Source organism: Dermacentor silvarum, chromosome 11, assembly GCF_013339745.2.
Source record: "Dermacentor silvarum isolate Dsil-2018 chromosome 11, BIME_Dsil_1.4, whole genome shotgun sequence".
NCBI classification, from domain to species: Eukaryota; Metazoa; Arthropoda; class Arachnida; order Ixodida; family Ixodidae; genus Dermacentor; species Dermacentor silvarum.
This window is the reverse complement of record NC_051164.1, coordinates 119,521,906-119,538,063: the sequence shown is the minus strand read 5'-3', so window position 1 is coordinate 119,538,063 and position 16,158 is coordinate 119,521,906. Positions and strand designations below refer to the sequence as shown.

Here is a 16,158-nt window from a genome sequence, read left to right as displayed (position 1 = left end):
TTGCTCTGGCCTGCTACTCTACACTGGGGAAAAGGGACGGGGAGGAAAAAGAGTGCTCTAAAGAATGGCTATAAACTAAAAGGGTCCCAATGGCGCATATCCGAAGATATTTCTTGGAAGATACGCCCCATCCGTAAAAAAACTATGGGACGCTACAGCACCATTCCATAACAATGGTTCAGTGGTACACCTCAGGTACGACCATGCATTTGTTGATAATCAGCTCTACAATTGGGATGTTGTTTCTAACTCGCTTGTGAAAGCGAGTGATGGTACCACTCACCATCATTTGCTGCTTTCCCAAAGGAACAATCCTTGACGTAACAATGACATGCATTATAAACTTTGTATATTAAATCTTAATGCAAGAAGCCTATCTAACAAAGATTCAAGCGTTTCCTCCTTGGTGGCATCACATTCCCCGCATGTTATCGGCATTACTGAGACCTGGTTGCATAGCGACATCTATGACTGCGAGGCGTTGCTTTATTTTTGCGCTCTGGCCTACAGTTTTCTTTACTACAATCCCCACCTGAAATCGAGATGATCTGGTGTAAGGTGCACATTAATAAAACGCATGTAATTATTGGTGTGTTTTATCGACCTCCCAGACATGCTTCAAATGAAATAACGGTCCTTAACGCGTTCATCCAAGAGTGCGATCTTTGCTCTTCAAATTTAATCTGCATGGAGGACTTCAATATACCTAACGTTTCGTGGGCTTAATTATAAGTAACTGGTCATAACGTAACTCTTTCTAGAGAGTTGCTTGAATTTTCACTCCCTTGGATTGAAACAAATTGTATCTGATCCCGCTATAGAGTCTGCTATACTAGGTTTGATTTTCCTAAATGCACCACTCTTTACAAGTGGCTTTGAGTGTGAGATTACTGATGGTATTTCCGATCACAAAGCTGTTGTTGCTACTATTCATCTTTCAGTTTCAAGGCACCACTATGAATATACCAGTTTTTACGATCATAAGCATGCAAATGATATGTCCATACTTGATACATTAAGCCCCCAATTCATTTTACAGATTCTCCCGCACATGCACTACCAGTGATATCAATGCTATAGCATCCTACTTTGAAAACATTGTTCATACTTGCATAGAGCACTATTTGCCAATAAAAACAAAAAAGAAAACTCTTGACCTTCCATGGATGACAAGGGAAATACTGCATTTGAAGCGTCGAGAAGCTAGAGCACGCCATAAGCGCCACAATAATGCCGAATGAGATGCTCAGTTTCGCTTTATGAAGGAACAACTTCGTCAAAAAATTGATGCAGCTGATAACTTCTATTATCAGTTCACTCTACCTAATTTGATTAAAAATAATACACGAAAACTCTGGAGTTCCATCCCGCCTATGAAAAATACCACCCAGACATTTCTGTTAGATGATTCTGAAATTAGCGATCCTGGGGCTATTGCTAAAGCATTCAATGACTATTTTCAGTCAGTATTTACACAGGACAATGGCGAAATTCCTCTTTGCTCCACGACAACTAACATGTCCTGTGCAATTAACAATGTTACAATCTCTAAGCAAGGAGTCCTGAACCTTATTTTAAATCTTGATACCAAAAAAGGCTCCAGTCCAGACAATGTCAACAATGTGTTCCTCCATCATGCGCTTTGGACATGTCAATACATCACATTAATTTTTGAGAAATCAGTGTCTACTTGTACAGTTCCTTGTTCATGGAAACGGGCTAGAGTCATTCCATTGTTAAAATCTGGGCAGAAACAATCCTTTCTAAATTATAGACACACTTCTTTAACTTCTCATGCATGCAATCTCCTTGAACACATAATTTATAAACACCATTATCACTTTTATCGAGTCTCATAACATTTCGTGCAGCACTCAGCATGGATTTCGTAGTGGTTTTAGCACAGTCACTCCAATTAACTGAATTTACTCATGACGTCAGTTTTGCTCTTGATTTAGGTCATCAAGTAGATGCGCTCTTCATTGATTTCTCCAAAGCATTTGATACTGTGTCACATCCTAAACTATGACATAAACCTCCTAAGCCTTATCCTTAATAACCCTCTTCTTGCTGACTGGATCCGTAGTTTTCTTTATAATCATTCACAGTATGTTTCTTTTAATTCATTCAAGTCCTCTGACGCATCAGTATCTTCCGGAGTACCTCAAGGTTCTATTTTAGGGTCTTTACTTTTTTTGCTTTATATTAACGACATTTCAAACTGTTTCGGTAAAAATTAGGCTTTAGGCTGACGACTGCGTTCTCTACAATGTCATTTCTACACCCAACGATCATAACACTCTAAATCAATCTTTTATAAGTTTTTGTGAATGGTGCAAACTCCGGCAAATGAACATTAACTTTTAAAAAAAACTGTTGTCATGTCCTTTCACAAGCATACTAATTGCTCATTTTTCAATTACTTCTTTAACTCCCCTTCTCTGCAGCGTGTATATGAATATAAGTATTTAGGCCTCCTTTTCACTCCAAGGTTAGCCTGGTCAAAACAAATTCTAACAACTTGCAACAAAGCTCTAAAAAAACTTGGTTACCTGACCCGTACCCTACATGTTGCCCAGAAAGAAACTAAACCCATTACATACAAAACACTTGTAAGACCTATTCTTGCATATGCAGCTACCAAGTGGAACCCTTACAAAATTTCGGAAAATCACAAAATTGAACCTGTTCAGAAAAAGGCGGTCCGTTTCATATACCGCCGCTATGACAGAATGTTTTCACCATCATCTCATCTGCTGCATTGATCTGCATATGCTTGGTTTAACCCCTCTTTCCCACCGACGTCACATTTTTTTCTCTGAAACTTCTACATTCTTTATTTTACTCTCCACATTATGCCTCCCCCAACACATATCTGACCCAAGCAAAGCCCCTAATAACGAGAAACAGCGATCACTTAACTCATCAGTCTTTTTCGCTCACACCCAACACTTTTAAATACAGTTTTTTTCCTAGGACTATTGAACTCTGGAATGACCTGCCTGGTTCTATCCGTTGCTTACCACAAAGAATTTGGGGATGCTACTGAGTACTCCCTTTAACCATGTTTCCACGTATGCTTCTTTTGTATTGTGATTTGTATTTACGACATATTACATTCACCCACTCCTGCAATAGCCCTTCTGGGCTGCAGTATTTGTAAATAAAAAAATAATTTAAGAAATGCATCTAGACTTCGCAGAACTATGAAAAAAGTCTGAAGGAGTTAGGAAGACACAAGCCTTTCCTGTTGATGATGTGTGGCATTTAATGGCTCAAGGGCCAACTATGGCCAAAGAGTGCCATGACAAATGGTAATGAATTGTTTATGTATTATAAATGAAATAATTAAATTGAGTTACAAATGTAAATGTAGTGTGGCTGTAAAGAGGCCTAAGAATGGGTCGCTGTAAACTGCGTAAAATATAATGACAATGATTCATGAGAAAATAAAAAGTGCATAAAAGCTTCACTACGAGAAACTGATCTAATAAGAGACATGCAAGAACTACTGCCTCCACAGGGCTCTTGAAGTAGAGAGCTCAGAGGCATGTTCTATAAAGAGTAATGTCATTGCAGCTACGAGGCTGTGCTACACATGACCCGGCCAAATTATTTCTAAGACGTTAACTTCATCTAAAAAGCTAAAAACTGTTTCCAGGTTAAAAAGCGGTTCGTTACTAAGAAAAAATGCTGGGTGAAGTAGAATATGCTGGCGATACGCTGAACGGAAGTACTTTTTGCACTCCGTTTCTAATTCTCTGCTCTGGACGAGGACATGGAGCACCGTACAGGTGTCGCCACACCTTCGACATGATGGAGGATCACTTCCAGTCAATAGGTAAGAGTGGGTGCCAAAGGTATGACCTATTCTTAATCGACAAAGGAGCACTTCTTTGTACTGTGCTGTTTTTTCGGATATCCAGTGCCCTAATTTAGGTTTGATCAAGTGCAGTTTATTGGATACCTCGGTATCCCACTCTTTCTGCCAGTGCTTCTTCAGCTTACGCCGTAAGTATGGTTTAGTGTCTGTGGCCGGAATGGGTATGTTTATATCAGTGTCGCTAAAAGCTACCGAGGTAGCGTTCTCATCAGCATCTTCATTGCCTTTTATACCACCGTGTCCAGGTACCCAGCATAGGATGATTACTTGTTTGCCCATATAAGCTGAGCATAGCAATGCATAGAGTTAGTTAAAGACTGTGTTTTTATGTTTTTGTAAACTCATTAGGGCTCGGACTACGCTCAATGAGTCCGTGAATACAATAGCCCTTGTGAGATTCGTTTGTTTTATGTGTTTAACTGCAGAGAGTATCGCATATGCTTCTGCTGTAAAAATACTTGTATATGGGTTAAGTGTACCGGATATTAAAAATTATGGTCCTAGTGCTGAGTAAGACACCAGCAGGAGACTTCGACGCGGCTGTGTAAACTTCCGCACAAGAATACTTATCCTGAAGCTCAAGAAAATGTGAGTGTATGTGTTCTTCAAGGGCTCGTTTTGATATTTCTACAAAAGAGGTGTCACATTTGATAGTCTGCCACTCCCAAGACGGTTGAAGCCGAGGAGGAGCCATTAGGACATTCTCTAGAAGAGGGACGCCTGTTTTTTCTGACAGTGCTTCCAATCAGAGGGACAAAGGAGGCCTAGTGGCTGGGCGGTTACGGAACAACCTGGCCGTGGACAAGTCACGAATAACTGAATGGCATGGATGGCGTACATCTAATTTCACCTTCAGGACGTAGGAGAAACTTAAATATGTCCTTTGGAGATGTAGAGACCATTCGTTCGATTCAACGTACAGGCTTTCCACAGGACTAGTCCTGAACGCACCTGTAGCACGACGGATACCCAAGTGGTGGACGGAATCCAGCATCTTCAGAGCACTAGGCGTAGCAGAGTTATAGACAATGGCTCTGTAGTCAAGTCGTGACCGTATGAGACTTTTGTATATATCAAGAGGCACCTTCTATCACTTCCCCGAGATGTGCAGGACAAGAGCTTGAGCAGATTCATTGACTTCAGGCACTTCGCTTTCAGATACTTCAAGTGTGGGACGAAAGTTAATTTAGAGTCTAAAATGAGGCCTAAAAATTTATGTTCATGGCTAACGGATAACCGTTCTCCATTGAACTCAATAACGGCATCCGGTATTACACCTCTCTTCTTCGAGAAGAGGAAACACGTGCTTTTTTGGGGGTTTAGTTTAAAACCGTTTTCGTCTGCCCACTTAGACAATTCATACAAATCAAGCTGTACTTGTCGCTCGAATATACCAAGATTACACGATTTGTAACTTATTTGGATGTCATCCACATATACAGAATAAAACATTGTACAGGGTATGATAGTATAGAGCGAGTTCATTTTTACAACAAATAGAGTACAGCTTAGCACTCCACCCTGTGGTACGCCAGTCTCCTGAGTAAATGGACGAGACAGGACGTTACCAACTCTAACAAGGAACGCGCGATCAGAGAGGTAGCTCTGAATCATATTTAATAAGTTGCCTCGGACTCCTATTCCAGCCAGGTCACGGAGCATTCCAAAACACCAAGTTGTGTCGTATGCCTTCTCCATGTGTAAAAATACTGATAAGAAAAACTGTTTGTGTACAAAGGCATCACGGATATTTATCTCGATGCGGACAAGGTGACCTGTTGTGGATCTACCTTCCCTGAAACCGCACTGTAGGAGATCGAGTATTTTGTTGCTTTCAAGAAAATGGATAAGGCACCGGTTAATCATTTTCTCAAAGAGTTTGCATATACAACTTGTCAGAGCTATAGGCCTATAGCTACTTGCCGAAGACAGGTCCTTACCTTCGTTAAGAATAGGAATTATTATTGCCTCCTTCCAGGTGGACGGAATATAGCTGGCCGAAAATATGGCATTGAAAAGCGATAAGAGTGTTTTGTGTGCTTCGGGGTGTAAGTGTTTGATCATCTCGTAGACTATTCGATCGTTTCCAGGGGCCGATTTATTACAACAGCTTAGTGCTGCCTGAAATTCCGCCGTGTTAAATGGACGGTTGTAAGGTTCATTTCTGTATCCTTTCCGATCCAGAGGCAATCGCTCCGCTTGGCGCTCGATCGTTTCCAGGGGCCGATTTATTACAACAGTTTAGTGCTGCCTGAAATTCCGCCATGTTAAATGGACGGTTGTAAGGTTCATTTCTGTATCCTTTCCGATCCAGAGGCAATCGCGCCGCTTGGCGCTTGTGTCTCAGGAATGTATCCGAGTAATGGGATGAACTAGAAATGTACTGAAAATGTTCCCCTAGAGAATCAGCTTGGGCCTCAAGAGTGTCTCCTTGTGTATTCACTAATGGTAGAGGATGAGTTTCACGGCCTTTTATCTTGTTTACCCTAGTCCAGGCATTTCTTTCAACTGTATAAGAATTTATGCTAGAGATGTATTACTGCTAGCTTTCCCTTTTGGCAGGGTGGTGCGTTCTTCTTCCTTCTGATTTTCTTGAAGCTGATTAGGTTCTCTGTAGTTGGAGAGTCACGGAGGTGAATCCAAGCCTTATTTTGTTTCTTTTGCACTTCCCTACATTCATCGTTCCACCAGGGAACACGTCGTTTGGAAGGTGATCCATTTGTTTCGGGGATACATAGTGACGCTGCATCAACAATAAACACCGTCAAATACGCCACTGCATCATCGATAGGAAGTGCAGAAATTTCTTCCCAGTTCATGCGTGCGAGTTCTTTATAACGCTTCCAGTTGGCTGACTCGATTTTCCAATGGGGGACGCGTGAAGAGCACTCACCAGCTTTTGTTAATTTTATGACAATTGGAAAATGGTCGCTCCCATATGGATTCTGAAACACGTTCCATTCTAGGTATGGCACGAGTGTACTAGATGCAATGCATAAATTGATTGATGAATATGTTTTGTTTGCCAAGTAAAATGTAAGCTCTTTCTTATTTAGTAAGCATGCACCTGTAGGGAGGAGGAATCTTTCTACTAAGCGCCCTCTAGCATCACAGCGACAATCTCCCCAAAGGGTGTGGTGTGCATTAAAATCGCCTACGACAATATAAGGCTCGGGCAGTTCATAGATAAAGCTGCGAAATTCTTTTTTTGATAGATTGTAGTTCGGGGGGATGTATAAGAAGGAAATTGTGACCAGCTTATTAAAGAGCACTGCACAGACCGCAACAGCCTCTAGGGGCGTTTTAAGCTGTAGTTGCCGGCAAGCAAGACCTTTATCTATTGCTATCGCCACACCACCCGACGAGGCAAGGGCGTCGTTGCGGTCTTTTCGGTAAATGGCATAGTGCCGAAGGAAATTCATGTGTGAAGAATTGAGATGTGTTTCCTGGACACACAGCACCCTTGGATTGAACTTATTTAGGAGTTCCTTAATATCATCCAGATTGTGGAGTAAACCATTAACATTCCACTGTAGTATCTGTGTATACATTTTATATGTGTTTTGTGCTGTGTGTCTAAGAAAGATTAAGCTAGCTCACGAGGCCTTTCCAGCCCCCCCCCCCCCCCCCCCATGATGGGGTTTTCCCTTTCTTCCCGGCGCGCTCGAGGGAGCTACGCCGCTCTTTGGGCATCTGAGATGCCAGTGATTTTCTTGTATCCATCACCTCGTCTGAGGCGGTGGATAGTGCCCGCTCAGCGGGCATGTTCGTGGGGGGTTTCGGGCCTATCTGCACGGGCAGTGGCCCTGGGTTCGGCAGGCCCGCGGGTATGCTGGCCCTCGTTGGCAGGGGGCGGAACAGCGCTGGCTGCTCTTGCCGGGGGGGGGGGGGGGGCTGATGGCGTGACCGCTGTCACACTCCGTGTGACTTAGGTGGCCGCTGAATGATGTGGCGCTGCCCCCCGGCGTGCCACATCGGTGTAGGACGGACAAGACTGATTGTGCATAGAGAAGCGTTTGCATGCCTCTTGGAAGGATAGATTAAATTTGAGTTTGAGTTCAATGATTTGTTTTTCTTTTTTTCAAGACGGGCATGAACGGGAGTAAGCGGGGTGATCTCCGTCACAGTTAGCACAGTGGGTGGTGAAAGTACAGGTGTCAGATAAGTGCTCATTGGATGCACATTTTTCACAAGTTGTGCACCCTCGGCAGGTTTGCGAACCACGCCCGAAACGCTGACACTTGAAGCATCGGCGTGGATTTGGGATGTATGGCCGTACACGGAGCTTGCAGCATCCAGTTTCGATTGAGTCTGGTAGGTTATTTGTTCCAAAGGTAATGATTATGTGTTTTGTCGGGATTTGCTTATCGTCGCGCCCGATGGTTATTCTTTAAATTTTTACTACATTCTGGTCTTGCCACCCCTCAAGTAGCTCGCTCTCACTGAAATCAAGTAGGCCATCTTCAGAGACGACACCACGGACAGTGTTCAAGGATCTGTGTGGGCCTACTGATACAGGGATGTCTCCAAAAGCAATCAGTTTTGACAATTTGCTGTACTGGGTCTTATCGCGAACTTCAAGAAGATCGGCGCTTCCTTCTTAGTTACTTTGTAGCCTGGGCCAAGTGATTCTGTGAAAGATTTTGACACAACAAAAGGAGATATTGTGCGGACTGTCTTGGTTTCGTGCTGACTGTGAATTACATGATACTTTGGAAAGGTTTCTTTTAGTTGCATGAAGAAATTGAAGGTTTCATCGGTGCGCCCCCTCTTGAGGGAGCGATCAGGGAGTGAAGGGAAATGGGATTCCATAAAAACATTGCTATTTTCAGCAGGGATGGCCGCCACCCACCATGGAGCCCAACTAGGGGATGACACAGGACAAACTATTCAGTTCTGTACACGCCAACGGTGCATCCCCACTATAACCAAATACCTATACCCAAGGCTGGATATAGTGCACAAGGTTAACCCTTGCTGCCCATGAAGTCGGAAGTAAAAGGAAAATAAAGAGAGGACAGGAAAGATTGAAAGTGAAAGAGAAAGACGAAGATTGGGGAGAGAGACAGGAAAAGGCAACTACCGATTTCCCCGGGGTGGGTCAGTCCGGGGGTGCCGTCTACGCGAAGCAGACGCCAAAGGGGTGTGTTGCCTCCGCTGAGGGGCCATGAAGGTGCAAGCCTTCAGCATTGGCTCAACCCCCAGGATCCCCTTTTCCCTGGACACAGCTAAGCCACGCACGGTTAAGCGTGGAAGGGTCCAACTCTCGTGTGCTCGGATGCGTGGTGTCGCCACACACCAAACGCCTGCTGACACAGACGCCCCTGCGGGGTAAGCCTTTCCTGTTGTGTATCGATGAGTGCACCAGGATGATTGCAGCAAGACCTGGTAAAGTAGATGCCAACAGTCTTTCTTTTTTGAACCGGAAAATGTTTAACAATACAAAAGTAATTGTCTCCCACAATGGGCCTACCTTTCGAAGCCGTCAGCTACAGGAATGGGCTGAAAAGCGTAACATTAAGTTACGGTTCACTGCACCCTATCATCCCGCAGCAAATGGGCTAGCTAAAAGGGCTATCAGGGACATCAAACAATACATTAGCATGTATCCTGCGTTCCCTGGTGGTCGGAAATGCTGCCCGGAAGCGGCAGTAGCTCACCACAACTGCTCGTATACAACCGGCCTGGGATGCACTCCTCTATTCGCTGCAACTCGGAAACCACCTTATCTGCCTGCAGATTTAAGCCTTGGCATTGACAAAAACATAAAGCTCACAGAAGCAGCCAGAACTGAATATAGCACATCAAGGTATCGTGAAAGAATAAAGAGAAATTTCGACAAGAGGCAAAATAGAACGTTGCAAACACTCAACGTCGGTGACTTTGTGCTGGTAAAAAGAGGGCCAAGCATGAACACGTCCTATAATGGGCCATTTCGTGTGATGAAGACGGCAAGTCAACAAGGACACTTGAAGACCATATGGTACACTGGCCCCAATGACACCATGGAATCCGCTGCTATTGGAAATATATTCAAGTATCATCCCAGGAGGGATGCAAACAATGCTGGGGGGAATGAAGCAATCCTATGGCGGCCTGCAAATAGAAGTTGAAACAAGACAAGGGGCAGGATTTGGGAAGAGAATAAAGAAGTGTGAGATAGAACAAAATGGAGTTTGTGTTGCGCAGCTACTAAGTGCAGTTTTATTACATCAATACCTTAATTTTGGCATAGAGAAATCAGGAATTATGATCTTTAATGAAGATATGAGTAATGATGTGGTATTAATTTAACAGCAAGTCATACCTATAGTAAATAATACCTGGGTGAATACAAAAACGAAGCAAAAACCTACTCAAACATCCTATAACATAATCTGCGGATCAAAGGAAAGAAATGCAACTACCGTAACAAAACATGGAGCCTTTTAGGACTACAATAAATGTGAGGTAGTGCAAGGAATTTGGAAAGGAGTAATGGTTCCAGCACTAATGTTTGCAAATGCTGTCCTGTGCTTAAAACCGGAGATGTTGTGGGGTTTGGAAGCTAACCAAAGATCAGTGGGTTGATTGGCCTTGGCAAAACCACAAATTAGGTAGTGCAGGGTTGGACCTGTTTTGAAGTCACAGAAGCGCAAAGCAAAATTAGTTTTGAAGAGAGACTCAGGAATATGGATGAAAATAAAAGGGTGCCTAAAGTGCACAAATATTTGTACCTCAAAAGCGCATGGACACGGAATGGAGGATAAGGTCACGGAGGTCAGAAAAGTACAATACAAATAGACAACCTGGAGTCAATATGAAAGTGAGATAGTAAACTGGATGCAAAGGATGCAAAAAATAGTCCATGGAGATTTACAAATATGGCAAGAAAGAAATCAGGAGGGAAAATCTGTATGATAACACAAGGGGCAGTGCCTTGCTATTTGAGGCCCAAGCTGGCTGCCTAAGGACAAAAACATACCGAAGGAAAGATTCACAACAGGTTGAGGCGTGTGTCTGCTGCCCCCAGAAGCAGAAAAAGTCCAGAAACACTCAGCACATCATGATGTAATGCCATGATATCCACCAAGCAAGACCTGTAGGGAACTTTCCTTCAAGAAGAGTTGGGAATCAAAGCGGATGGAAGCATTAAGTGGTCAACAGTGGAAATAAGGAAGATACATTTAGAGTATTGCAGGAAAAGATGCATGGAGCATATCGATAGAGCCAGGCCAGTTACAGGAATATGCAACTGTACAATATACAGTTTTAATGAGAAGAGAGAAAATCCAGGAGTGATAGGAAAAATGCTAGACAGCAACAGATGTAGTATAAACTGATTAGTTCAAGCAAGCTACATGACTATTTGCTGCTATCACCATAGGCGCCGACTACGGGGGGGCTCCGGGGCTCAAGCCCCCTCCGGAATTTTTCCGGGGGGGGGCTGAGCCCCCCCCCCCCCCGGAGATCCGTAGCATACCCCCCCCCCTCCCGCCCCTAAAATGTCATTACCGGAGTTCTGTTACCCACATAATTTGAAGATTCTCTTGCGTTGCCTCCACATTTTCACTTTTGTTGTGGCTAAAAGCTTACGGCATCAGTGTTGGCGCGGACCTGTGCACGGCTTTTAATTTATACTTTCGCTTCCTGACATCCAGACAAAACCTGACAATAGGAGCACAAGCGCATTAGAAGCACCAGCAGCGGCTACCTCATACGTGTTTCCTCACTTTAACATTTTATAAAAAATTTCCACTGAAAACACCACGCACAGACACAATATAGTTAACTATATACAAAGGACAAAGTTTTTTATATTTTTAAAGAAAAGGAGGTAGCCAACTAAATTGATAGCCTATACCTAAAGAATGAATATGTTGATGTATGTTCACTTCACTTCAAGTTACTTTGCGTGCTTTTTTGACCCTGAAAAAAACATGCGGACTTCAGTGACCCCTTCGGTAGTGTCTTCTATCAACGATGTGTGAAAAGCACGTGAGTGATGTACCTCAATATTGATTCTCTTTCCAGTAGGCAATGCTAACAACTGGCTACAAAATAAAATTTAAAAAAAAAAAGCTTTTCTAATTATTTACAACATTTACGCATTAGGGACGGAAACATCGCCTCTTGCATGCAGAGGCCATAAATACGGGTTGTTTCAGCAAACACTTTCAAAAAAGCTTTAAACGTTGCCTGTGGCAGATAGCATAATTCTAGTTCATGAGCTGGTCTACTCAAAGAGGTGGACATTACTTGCACAAAAAATTTTAATGCATAATTGATTAATTAAAAAATCACCAATTAGGTTTTTAACATATTAACTTATGGCCCGTGTTGGAATTTACAAATTCTAGCCGTGGAATTCGCAAGGCGAATGCACTAGGAGCTCATTCTCAGGATGGCACCAGTTTCGAGTTATTAATTCACGAATATTGCGGAGAAATGCATTAGTGTTCCAGTTACTTTTGCGATTAGCCACCGTGGTTGTTTAGTGGCTATGGTGTTGGACTGCTAAGCATGAGGTCGCGGGCTCAAATCAAGGCCACGGCGGCTGCATTTCGATGGGGCGAAGTGCTAGAACACCCGTATACTTAGATTAGGTGCACATTTAAGAACCCCAGGTGGTCTAAATTATTCCAGAGTCCTCCACTACGGCGTGTCTCATAATCAGATCGTGGTTTTGGCACATAAAATCCCATAATTTGTTCTTTTCATACTTTTGGCTTTGATGCATAAAACGACGTTTTGTTGAGAAAGTGACTGGCACGCCAATGTATTTCTCCGCAAAGTTAGAGAATATCTTGACACTGGTGTCAGCCTGAGATTTACTTTGATCCGCACTCCATGTCTAGAATTTGTATATTGCAACATGGGCCATAAGTTAATTAGCTAAAAACTTAATTGGTTAGTTTTCATTAGTCGATTATGCATTTAAATTTTTTGTGCAAGTAATGCCCGCCTCTTCGAGTAGACGAGCTCATGAACTAGAATTGTACTATCTGCCACAGGCCACCTTTAAAAATTTTGGTAACTGTTCGCTGAAACACCTTGTATATAGAATTCACTCAGTAACCGAAATGATGCCAAACCGGATTCACTCAAAATCAGAATAAATAGAAGTCTAGAAGTCATGTGCAGCAGTGCTTATACTCGGACTCAAAGTACTAAAAAATAAAAAAAGAGTGCAGTTTGGCCGGGAAGGCGAAGCAGTATTAGTGATAGCGAAGTAGAAGACAATTACACGAAGGAATATTCTTACCGTGTAAGGATCGCACCCATAACTTGACAGCCAGTATTAAAAAAAAAAAAAAAAAAGACATCCAACAAAGAAGCAATCGCGTTCCGTGCGCTGATTCTGATCGGGCTCAACAGCAAATTGTCGCGCGCAGCGTACTTTCGCGCGTCGCTACTGGATGTCAACAGGAGGCTATCGCAGAGGTTTACGGTGGATTCATACTTGTAGTTGGAAAAATGAGGTCAAATGGCCCGGTCTCATGAAAGGCTCGTCAAAATTGCGACAGAAATGTGTGGCCCTTACACGCGTTATTTGTTAGTTATAGTGACCATATAAATTGTAGTAAACATTCACCTAAAATTAAAATAGTAAGCATAGTGGACATAGCTAGCACGGACCATTGAAACCTGTAAACTCACTGGATGACCTCGCGCACTCGCTTTCACAACGCAAGCATAGTGAAGAATGCTGGCAGCAGAGGCGAACGGTTCGTACAGCCGCGCGGATTCACCACAACTCTGAAAATTAGATTCATCATCATTATCTGCCTATTTTTATGTCCACTACTGACGGCCTCTGTGAGTGATCTGCGATGACCTCTGTCTCTTAACTCTGCAACACTAGGGGCCCGGCAAGGAAGGCAGCGCACATGAAGTTAGCAGCCATCCCTGGTCGCCCTTTATCATGGCACCCACCAATGATTACCAACAATTATATATGGCATGCGGGCCCCATAAGCGTCAGCCGTGCACAGTCTGGTGAGTTATAGTTGTAAAACATAAATACCCCAAAAAGTGGATGGGAAAACGGCTCCACGGTAGCTCAATGGTGAGAGCATCGCACGCGTAATGCGAAGACGTGGGTTCGTTCCCCACCTACAGGCAGTTGTTTTTTCATCCACTTTCATCCAATTTCTGGTAATTTATCATTTTCTTTAATTAAATTAGTAAGTACAAGTGATTTCCCCTATGTCGTCCTTGGTGTCATTGTCTGTTGGCTTATGATATATATATATATATATATATATATATATATATATATATGTTGTGAACATTTATTGTGCACTTCATCATCTGTACATTATCATCATCACGCGTGTGCCCCTCATCTTCATCGCGCGTGCGGGCGCATCATCATCAGCGTGGACTGTGTCGAAGGCTGTTCAGGCTGGTTGTGGACGCCGCCCTTCTTCGCCGTGTCGTCTCTCAGGCTCAATAAAGGTCCGCCCTTACTGTGACGTCACAATATATATATATATATATATATATATATATGGGTAGGTTTCGGAAAGCTGGTCGGGCCCCAGACCCCCCCCCCCCCCCCCGGAAAAATCATAACTTTCCGCCATGGCTATCACATTTCAAAAGCAATGACCCTACAGAAATCATTATCATTAGTAGCACCATAATTTACGTTGGACATGAAAATACCATTAGGCACCTTTACTGAGCCACATGTAATACAGAAAGTCTATCTTTCATGTCCATGCACCCTAAGCTCATACTGAGTGATGCAATTCATAGCTAATGGGGCATTTGCAATGGTCCCAATTTAGCTTTGTTTTTTAGTTCAGCCACTGTACAGTTGTTAGATTTATTTTTGAGTTGTTTTCATTATAATCAACAGCTCATTGTTACAGTGCCCCCCTTACTCAACGCCCGACAGGGCCTTTAAGGCGCTTTCTAAATAAATAAAATAATTGTCAAAAGCAATGCCAGCTCCTCGATTCTGCCACAATGATTTTTCCACATCATATTCTTCACAACATGCTTACTCCGACTACTGAGAGTCTACGTGTAGGACATACCACGTGTAGGTCATTTCTCACTCACATGTTTGTACAGGGCTCATGGACATATGACCATGACAGAAATGGCTACTTGTATTTATGCAAGGGAATTAACAGTTTGTGTACTGCCTGTATTTTATCAAACCAGTTCATGTCTTTAGCGCTATAAATATGTCACACAAGTCGAGCAGCCACCTAACCAAACATCATGCATTAACGTCTGTCCCATATGATAGCTCAAAGTCACATTTAACTGACCAACTATTCCATTTCTCCCCTGAATGTTCTTTCTATATTTGCAAATGCTCACCGACCATTCTTCTAGCATCCTTCTCATACTTACATAAAGCACAATACCACGTTGACTTGCTAGCTAGTAAATACATGGATAGGCTTGCCTAAACACAGAAGTGCACCAACCATTACAAACCCTACTAGGCTTATGCTGGGATTTAAGCTTGTGCCGATTGGGAACGACGTACTGTTATGCGAAGTCATCACAGCACCTAGACCGGCGGAACGAACAGCTAATTCTGGGATGATGAGACATTTGCTTTCCATTCAATTTAACGTAGCACGTTGAGATATCAACATATGCGCATTTAAAAGAACCATCAAATATATTTTGCTGTCCTAAACAGCACCAACACAGAGTTCCAGCCTTGTCAAAGCGCTTGCAGTGCAAAAGCGGAAAGCGAGCGTCTCAAGAGTATCAACTGCGAGCGATGCCACTTACTGCGAATCGGCGCAGAGCCAATCTCCTTCATTCATGCGGAACTTTCTCGGCTGGCTCGACGACCGAGGCCTGTCACCGTACCTGTCGTCGTCGCTACGCATTATGTTCACGCACTGCTTTCAATAATCTTTGCTGAAACCACAATACTTTAGAACTGGTACTATATCTGGAACGCACGCCAATAGTTACACTTCAGGTGCATTTAAAAGTCCGCGTTGCCTCAACCACAGCAGTAGGAGACGGTACACCACAGACTCTACGCAGTCCACGAAACGGTCCGGTCATCTATGCACATGAGATTGCTCCGGTTATTTTGATATACATACTTCAGTGCTTCAATCTCACTGCTTTGCTAGGGAGATAGCCAAAGTGATCGTCGTGCCAACTAGCGGCGCTGCAATCGCGTGCTTCGTCACTTTTGGCGCTTCTAGTTTCGTTTCTGCTTTCACTTCTGCCATAGCCTCCTATATATTCATTATATAGGAGGCTATGCTTCTGCATTCATTTCGGCGGTGTCGCGCGCCAGAGAG

The 16,158-nt window shown here is 43.2% G+C and overlaps 1 protein-coding gene across 4 annotated transcripts in view; it reads right to left on the bottom strand.

Annotated features, from left to right (window-relative positions):
* LOC119433426 (zinc finger Ran-binding domain-containing protein 2) overlaps positions 1-15,951 on the bottom strand; it is a 99,063-nt gene extending 83,112 nt beyond the window's left edge. For 2 of the 4 annotated variants that reach the window (XM_049659256.1, XM_037700630.2), the window contains exon 1: positions 15,629-15,949. In XM_049659256.1, the coding sequence (XP_049515213.1) occupies positions 15,629-15,729 (101 nt within the window). In that variant the 5' untranslated portion in view covers positions 15,730-15,949. Of the gene's footprint in view, positions 1-15,628 lie in introns of all 4 variants that reach the window. The other 2 variants (XM_049659255.1, XM_037700628.2) reach the window with 2 other exon arrangements.
* Positions 15,952-16,158: the final 207 nt, after the last annotated feature.